Source organism: Arachis ipaensis, chromosome B3 (assembly GCF_059453495.1).
Source record: "Arachis ipaensis isolate K30076 ecotype BB chromosome B3, ASM5945349v1, whole genome shotgun sequence".
In the NCBI taxonomy this organism is placed as follows: domain Eukaryota; kingdom Viridiplantae; phylum Streptophyta; class Magnoliopsida; order Fabales; family Fabaceae; genus Arachis; species Arachis ipaensis.
Genome location: NC_142438.1, coordinates 82,385,739 through 82,394,287, shown reverse-complemented (window position 1 = coordinate 82,394,287; position 8,549 = coordinate 82,385,739). Strand labels below are relative to the sequence as shown.

The 8,549-nt window shown below is 28.7% G+C and overlaps 1 protein-coding gene across 1 annotated transcript; it reads left to right on the top strand.

The window, feature by feature from the left end:
- The first annotated feature begins 630 nt into the window (after positions 1–630).
- On the top strand, positions 631–6,674 carry LOC107630526 (putative inositol transporter 2). The gene is made up of 7 exons (XM_088509074.1): positions 631–691; positions 815–1,230; positions 1,704–1,774; positions 3,231–3,566; positions 4,171–4,278; positions 4,635–5,246; positions 6,028–6,674. The coding sequence occupies exons 2-7, from the start codon at positions 1,098–1,100 to the stop codon at positions 6,526–6,528; spliced, it is 1,761 nt and encodes a 586-aa protein (XP_088365200.1). The 5' UTR covers positions 631–691; positions 815–1,097; the 3' UTR covers positions 6,529–6,674.
- The last annotated feature ends 1,875 nt before the right edge of the window (positions 6,675–8,549 follow it).

The window sequence follows — 8,549 nt, the reverse complement described above, 5'->3', positions numbered from 1 at the left end:
TAGGAGGGATTAGATTAGGGTTCATGATAAACAAATTAATTGTTTAGTGTATATGAATAATGAAATGTATTTTCGTTTTGATTTTTATATTGATTTAGATTTAAAATTGAAAAACTAAAGTTAATTGAATTTTGATTAAATTAAAGAATTAGGGTTGTTCTTGTCCAATACAAAAAAATGATATTTATGTCTTTTTGTAAAAATTAAATAAATTTTATTTTTATTTTTATTAAAGCATAAGGGTGATTTAGTAAAATCATTGATATAATATATATTTTAAAAAAATAATTATTAATATAAAAAACATAATTCACATGTCGTGTTTTAATTTGTCCATATTTTTATTGTACTAGTACGTATAAATTTATGATCGTACCGAAACAAACACCATATATCTAACGTCAAAATTAAAATATTGACACCAATTGTTCAATCAATTTAATAGAAATATTCTATTTGTCCATAATTAAGGAAAAAAATAATAACCAACTATAGAAGATAAAACGAATATTTCTCGGTTAAGTGGGTCATATGATTCGTGTTAATGTTTAACTTATAGTTATTTTCACCCTAGCAAACCGTGTTTTCTGTTCTAAAAAATAAAAAGTGAAGATATTAAACAGTGGTTCTATACTTCTATGTGCACCTGCATATAGGGACCATTCGCCAAGGTCGGTTAGATAAGAAAACGGTGAGAAAAGACCAACCAGTACCGGTGCCTCATAATCCCCACCCAAATTGTATATTGCTTTAATTAATTAATTATATTATTTTGGCAATAGCAATCTCATAATTTTTCTCATTCTTAGTGTAGGAATTGTTGAATTCACATAACTTTGGTACCATTGAAAATTCTAAATTGTCTATGTGATTCTGTCACATGAATTTAAAACCATGATGGCAAGGAACTTCTTATTTCTCTCTATAAATATGCTCTTATTCATACTCACCCCTTTCATCCCTTGACTCAATCACTTCTATTCCCACCATTAAGTTGAGACTCTTTCTTTTTTCCTCTTTTCTCTTCTTCTTCGTTTATGGACAATAATATAAGTTAAATTCCTTGTTTGTTGTTTATAAAAATAAACATAAACACTATGGAAGGAGGAGTGCCAGAAGCCGATGTCTTTGCTTTCAGAGAGTGTTTGGCACTTTCATGGAAGAATCCTTATGTTCTTCGTCTTGCTTTCTCTGCTGGAATTGGTGGCCTTCTCTTTGGCTACGACACAGGTATTACATTTATAATATTAGAGGTGATGATTGTTTGTGTGAAATTGTCTTCGTGCGAAAATAATAAATCAAATTTATTAGATAATTTGATATATTTGATAAAGTTATCGTTTAACAATTTTTATTTTATCATCTTAAAATAATTAACAAAATATTTTTATAAATTTACTATTTTAAGATTTTTAAAATGTAAAGATATTAAAAAATATTACGTGTATATAAAAATTATTAAATCAGTAACTATATATTTATATTATTTTATTTATTTTTTATGTATATTTTTACATTTCACCATGTATTTGATTACTGGGACAATTTGACGATTGATTTTCCCATTTTTTTTTCTTCCCCTGTTTTTCTCTGCTTTTTTTTTTTTTTTTTTTTTTGTATTTTATGTCTCTGTTTTATAGTGCTTATTAAGAAGCATCAAATCTGAAGTTTTGATATTGACAATTGATGTGTGCTATGTGCAGGAGTAATATCCGGGGCTCTTTTATATATTAGGGATGATTTCAAAGCTGTGGATAGAGAGACATGGCTCCAGGTAAGAGATTATACAAGAAAGTCGAACGCTGGAATTAAATTTAAATAAGGTATGTATAAATTTAACTACTAAATTGTGACTTTAATTATATAAAAAAAATGATTTCTTTTCTTTGTAAGTTGTGCCAATTGAATTTGATTTTTTTAATCATATACACTGTAGTTACGTACATACTTTTATTGTTTTATGGAAAGTGGAATTAAATCCTATATAATTAACAAAAAAAAGGCTGCAGATGGCAAAATGTTCAGGTAACTTTAATTTCTTTTTTTTTTTTAGTTAAATTAGTTTCTTTATACTTACAAAATCTTTTTTTTCTGAAAAAAAAAATTGATTTTGCTCTATTAAGAATTTATTTGCTTTGGTTCTATATGTTAATTTCTTCTTTTAAATATTGAACTAACAAACAAAAATGTTGATGTGACAAAATATTATAGTTAAGAATATAAACAATCAAAGATAAATAAACAACTTCCAATTTTTAAATTTAATTTTGGCCGACACAAATAAGAAGTTATAAAAACAATAGATACTAGATAGACTGTATTCTTATAGTGGAAAAACGTGTTTCTTATATTTAAAAATTTTACACCTACATGAGCAGTTTAGTGAATATTGGATTTGGCGTTGTTCGAAAATTTTGAGGGTGTTGCCAGCCCTCTTATGGTCCTAAATTGTGAACCACAGCAGAAATGATTGGCCACAATATTTTCAATACTCCTACTCTAACTCTCAATCACAAATGAATCATGAATGAATAGGAGAGACATAGTTATATATGACAACTGTAAGATTGTACTTTTGAATTATAATTTATTTATTATTATTTATCTGCTCATGAGGAAATATGGTTAAAATTTTTCATAAATGAATTTTATGTGTAAACTTTGATATGAATTTAATTATTTTTATATATATTTAAATTAAATGTTTTGGTTTTTTTCATGCTCTTTTCAACTACTGATATTAATTTTTTTTAAGAAATAAAAATAAATTATTTTTATTTATAAAAATTTAGAATATTAATAAATTTATCCATGAATAAATAAAAACTAATTTTGTATCCATAAAATAAAAATTACTATTTTATCTATAAAAATTAAAAAAATTAAAAAATCTACCGTTAATAAAATTAACGTTTAAGTACTTTTGTTGTAGCAAAACTATTTTTTGAAGATATGTAGTTAAATTTATTTTCATTCTAAAGTTTTATGGACTCATAAATTAAAGGACTAAATTCTGTTATATTTCACAAAATTGATTAATAACACTTTCTCTTATCTTATGCTGAATTCGAAGTACAAGTAGTGTTTGGTTCCCAAAGCTTGTCACTGAGAGAACATAATTGATTAATAACCGCTACTTATGGAAAACTAATAAATCTCACTATAACAACACTAATAAGTATTACACAATGAGAGTTAATTAATGAAACAATTTCATGTTGATAAAACAGGAAGCCATAGTGAGCATGGCACTAGCCGGAGCAATAATAGGAGCCTCTGTTGGAGGATGGATCAACGATCGATTTGGAAGAAGAAAAGCAATAATTCTTGCCGATACACTCTTCTTCATTGGATCAGTTATCATGGCTGCTGCAACAAATCCTGCAATTCTCATCGTGGGTCGAGTTTTCGTTGGACTCGGCGTTGGAATGGCGTCGATGGCGTCCCCATTGTACATCTCGGAAGCTTCTCCGACCAGAGTTCGCGGTGCTCTGGTTAGTCTCAATGGATTCCTCATCACTGGTGGACAGTTTCTGTCCTATCTCATCAACTTGGCTTTCACAAATGTAAGATGACGGTGTTACCCTTGAGCTTAATTATTTTGATGAATACTATGACAAAAATTAAAGTAGCAGATTACTGACTTGTTGGTTCAATCACGGATGAATAATCACTAGTCCAACCATTTGTTTTAAATTTAGTTAGATACATATGGAAAAAACAAATTCAACTTTTATTTATTAAGAGGAGATTATTATAACAAAATTGTTTTCCATAATGTGTCAAAAAAAATAATGTAAATATAATTTTATAGATAAATGTTATGAATTTAAATTTGATATCCTAATAGTATAAGTCATTCAATTATATCAAAAGTTATTAATAGTTTAATGATTAAAAATATATATCGAAACTTAATTCCCGGTCAGACCCTAATACTACTCACTTTGGTCCGTGGTTACTACTTATTCGGACAATTCTTAATTGTAATTGTTTATTTTGACATAAATTTTATGTTTGACATGCATTCCGTTATACCAACGGTTCACTCATATTCTGCTGCATGATTGCCATGCTTCTATCTGCAGTTAATCACATTATCTAGATTTTATTAGTACAAAGTTTTGTTCTTACAAATTAGATTTTTGATTTTGATGTCAATTTGTTCAGGCACCAGGAACATGGAGGTGGATGTTAGGAGTGGCTGCACTGCCGGCATTAATACAAATAGTTTTGATGACTATGCTCCCAGAATCACCTCGTTGGTTATTCAGAAAGGTTTCCATCTTACGTAACTAACATTTTTAAAAATTGTCAATACAATTTTTAGTAAGTTCTATAAAAATATTTTGTACATATTAAAAATTAGTTATTATATAATTGTGTATAAATATATTATTTCTGTATAAATACATGTGTAGTTTAACTTATTTTTAATGTATATTATACACTGATAGCTTATTTTAATAGTTGATTTTAGTGTATACCTAACATAATTAAAATTTTAATTATTATTTTCAGTATATAATTTTTACTCTGAAGAAAAAAATATTAACAGTGAACAAAAATACAAACAAATATGTACTTTTATTTCCTTTCTTTACAAAATTTTAAAATATTTATGTTGTAAACAGGAAAGAGAAGAAGAAGCGAAAACAATTTTAAGAAGAATTTACCCTCCAGAGGATGTTGAAAATGAAATCAACACACTTAAGGAGTCAGTGGAGATGGAAATCAAGGAAGCTTCAAACTCAGATAAGGTGAGCATAACAAAAATGCTGAAAACAAAAACAGTTAGAAGAGGCTTATATGCAGGAATGGGCCTCCAAATCTTCCAACAATTCGTTGGCATCAACACAGTTATGTACTACTGCCCCACAATCGTGCAACTAGCTGGATTTGCATCAAACAGAGTAGCACTCCTTCTTTCTCTTGTAACTGCTGGTCTCAATGCAATTGGTTCAATTATGAGCATTTACTTCATTGACAAGACTGGCAGGAGGAAGCTTCTTTTGTTCAGCTTGTCCGGCGTTGTGGTGTCCCTTGTTGTCTTGACTGTTGTGTTCCATGAGACCACCACTCACTCGCCGATGGTTAGCCCCGCCGACACGGCGCTATTTAACAATGCTACTTGCCCTGCTTTTAACGCTACTTTGGATTCTGTCGGATCTGCTGGTGGATGGGATTGTATGAAGTGCCTTAAGGCTTCTCCAAGTTGCCGATTCTGTGCTTCTGGATCTAATAAGGTAACTTTTTGAATCTATGCATGATGCACTAGTACTTCAGTTTTGCTCAGCTATATATTCATCAAAAACTTCTACATTAGGCTTCTTTTCTTATTATTGCTTAGAACAAAAAGAGATAATTATATTATTTGTTTCTTATATATCTATTTTTTTTGTCTATTATTTGGAACAATATATTATATCAGAAATATTTTACAACAATTAATGAATGTTAAATAAGATAAATTTTAGCTGGTTTTGTTGTCCCCCAACATTACCGATATTATATTTATGATGGTGGTTGTTGTCATCAGCATTATTATATCATCCTTTATCATATATTATGTTTGTTTGGACATGGTTTGTTTAGTAATAAGAAAAAGATTTTTTTATTAATAAATAAGATTTTTTTAATTTAAGTATATTTAGTAAATTTTTTCAAATAAAAATACATTCACTAAAAGAATAAAAAATATTTATTTTTAAAAAAAGATTACAATTTTTGTCCTTTTTTCAAAGATTTTTTTCCTAAAAAAAAATTCTAGCATAATGATGAAAAAATCTTTTTGTATTATTTTATTTAAAAATAATTGAAAATAAAAAATTATTTTTATATAAAATATCCACCCATCAAATTATCTTTTTCTTAAAAAATCTTTTAAAGAAATCAATTAAAAAAAATCTTTGTTAAAAACTTGCCAAACAAATTTTTAAGTTTAGCAGCACCTAGGTACCCGTTAAGAAAATTGGTATTCATATTTGTGTCGTAAGTTTGTAACACGAACTTGGAATTTTAATGCAGCTCTTACCTGGAGCATGTTTGATCTCAAGCGACACAACAGAAAAGCAATGTGAAAATAATGAGAGATTATGGTACACAAGGGGGTGCCCAAGCAAATACGGTTTTCTTGCACTAATAGGCCTTGCACTTTACATAATTTTCTTCTCACCAGGAATGGGAACTGTTCCATGGGTTGTGAACTCTGAAATCTACCCTTTGAGGTACAGAGGGATATGTGGTGGAATGGCATCAACTTCAAATTGGGTTTCTAATCTAATTGTTGCTCAGTCCTTTCTGTCACTCACAGATGCTATTGGCACTTCTTGCACTTTCATGATCTTTATATTTATCACCACTGCTGCCATTGTGTTTGTTTTGATCTTTGTTCCGGAAACTAAAGGGCTTCCCATTGAGGCTGTGGAGAAGATGCTTGACAGAAGGACTTTGAACTTCAAGTTTTGGCAGGGGAATCATGATGATGGTGATGATGAAGTAATGAAACAAAAGACTCAGTCAGTTTGAGTTAGTTATGTGTTGTGTAATGTCGTCATGAAACTAATAACAGAAAGATATAACATGTTTAATTAGCATTATAGAATTATTATGATTATGATTATGGTCAAATCTTATATATGTAGAGATTTCAAATAAATAATTAGTGCTATGTATATATTAGAATTTGGTGTACGGTAAATTTTTATTTAGAGTATGGATAGAAAGACAATAATATAAAATTATCTTATTTATTTGAACAATTATTACTATATATTTATTATATTTTTTTTTTTGGTGACTATATATTTATTATATTTAATATTATGCATTTATTTTAGTAGTAATTAATAAGTGCAAATAAAAAGTCCAAAAAGACAAGTTATCACAACCTTTGGTTTCAAATATTTCATGGTACAAATCATTTCTTTTTCTTCTTTTATAAAGTTAATGATTAAGATCTTTTTGTCGTACAAAAACTAAACTTCTTAAAACATAAAAAATAATGTCTCTTGGTATAAAGAATATTAATTTAAAGAAAACACTAAAGCAGAAGAAAAAAAAATTAACTTAGACAATATATTATAAGAGTTCAGATTGAACAAATCCATTTCAGGCATGAAGCAAATATAAAGCCATTTTGGCTCAACATTTTTAGATCACTTATTAAAGAGTAAAGTAGACTCAATTCAATCCTTTTTCATCTTTTCAATGGGTAAGATGATTTTTGTCACATAAATGGTACACTTGAAGTTTTGTCTCTGTTTATTGTGAGATGGCGTGGTCATTTCTTGATCTTCAATGTGAAATGTCAACAAAAGTTAACTACGTGACACATTATTGTGATGACCCTATCGTTAAGTATTATGTTAGTAGGTGAAAAATAGATAAAAAGTCGATTTGCCCCTTCTTCAAAATTTTCTACCTTCACCCTTAACCCTTATTGATAGTATTGCAGTAAAATGTAAGATACTCGATTTACAGAACAGTATAGAACAAATGAACGAGATCCATTAGTGAGTTATATGGTATGGAGGAATAAAATCAGACAAAATATTCCATCGTAAAATTAACAATTGCCATAACATTCTACCCATGGGGAGATCTTCATATAATTCATTAGTGACTGAATAGAGAAAATATGAATAGTCTCCGTATGTTCTTTACTCGTGGGACCTGTCTTGAAAAAAATCATTTTGTCATGACTTTCTTGTATAAAATGAAAGGTTCCTGATGAGTTAGAAAAGGGGTTTGAATTTATTGCCTTTTTTAAATTTATCAATAAAATCTTAAAATTAAAACTTATAACTTAGTTTCTGTTTGATGTGCATAATGAATTATGAAGGAGACAATTTTATTTTGTCTTATAAATCGTGAAAAATATAATTAGAGCAGAGAAAAAGACGATACAATCATGTATCCTAATTTAGTTGCCTAGTGCAATACAATTTACATCTAGTTTTCACTATAATGTTGGTAAAATTTTCACTATCTATTCAAGTATTACATGCACCAATCTCAAGGACTCAACATAATCTTATCAGAGACACATCAAGTTTCAACATAAACTTGACTTGGCTATGTAACTACCTAGACTCGACACACTGAGTGCTTACCCAACTTAGTGTAACGTCCTGGGTTCTGCGTTAGAGTCGTGTATGCGAGTTTTACGTTTTATTCATATAACATCTATGATAAGCTTTTTTCCGCGATCTTTAAATAAAATGAATAATAATGTAATATTAATATTATGTTATTATTTAATCTTATTTAACAAAGGACGGTCACTTGATTTTGGACACGGAAAATTGAAAAAAACAGCTCGACTTTACTAATGTTATTTACATTAATAATTTATTCAATCTTATTCTAATTAAATACCACCACTTGAGACAATTATCTGAGTTTTACCATGTCCAATTACCTTAATTACCTTTCAAGATATTTAAAAATTTAACTTCGCTAATTCAACAGATAAAAAACGCGACACGCAGTGCTTAATGCGCTACATGTCGCAACGCATGCCTTCCCACCTAATTAAGTGTCATTAG

Coding starts and splice junctions, on each gene's coding strand:
- LOC107630526 (XM_088509074.1), top strand. CDS start 1,098: ATGGAAGGAGGAGTGCCAGAAGCCGATGTCTTTGCTTTCAGAGAGTGT. Junction 1,231..1,703: donor TCTCTTTGGCTACGACACAG/GTATTACATTTA, acceptor TGCTATGTGCAG/GAGTAATATCCGGGGCTCTT. Junction 3,567..4,170: donor TCAACTTGGCTTTCACAAAT/GTAAGATGACGG, acceptor CAATTTGTTCAG/GCACCAGGAACATGGAGGTG.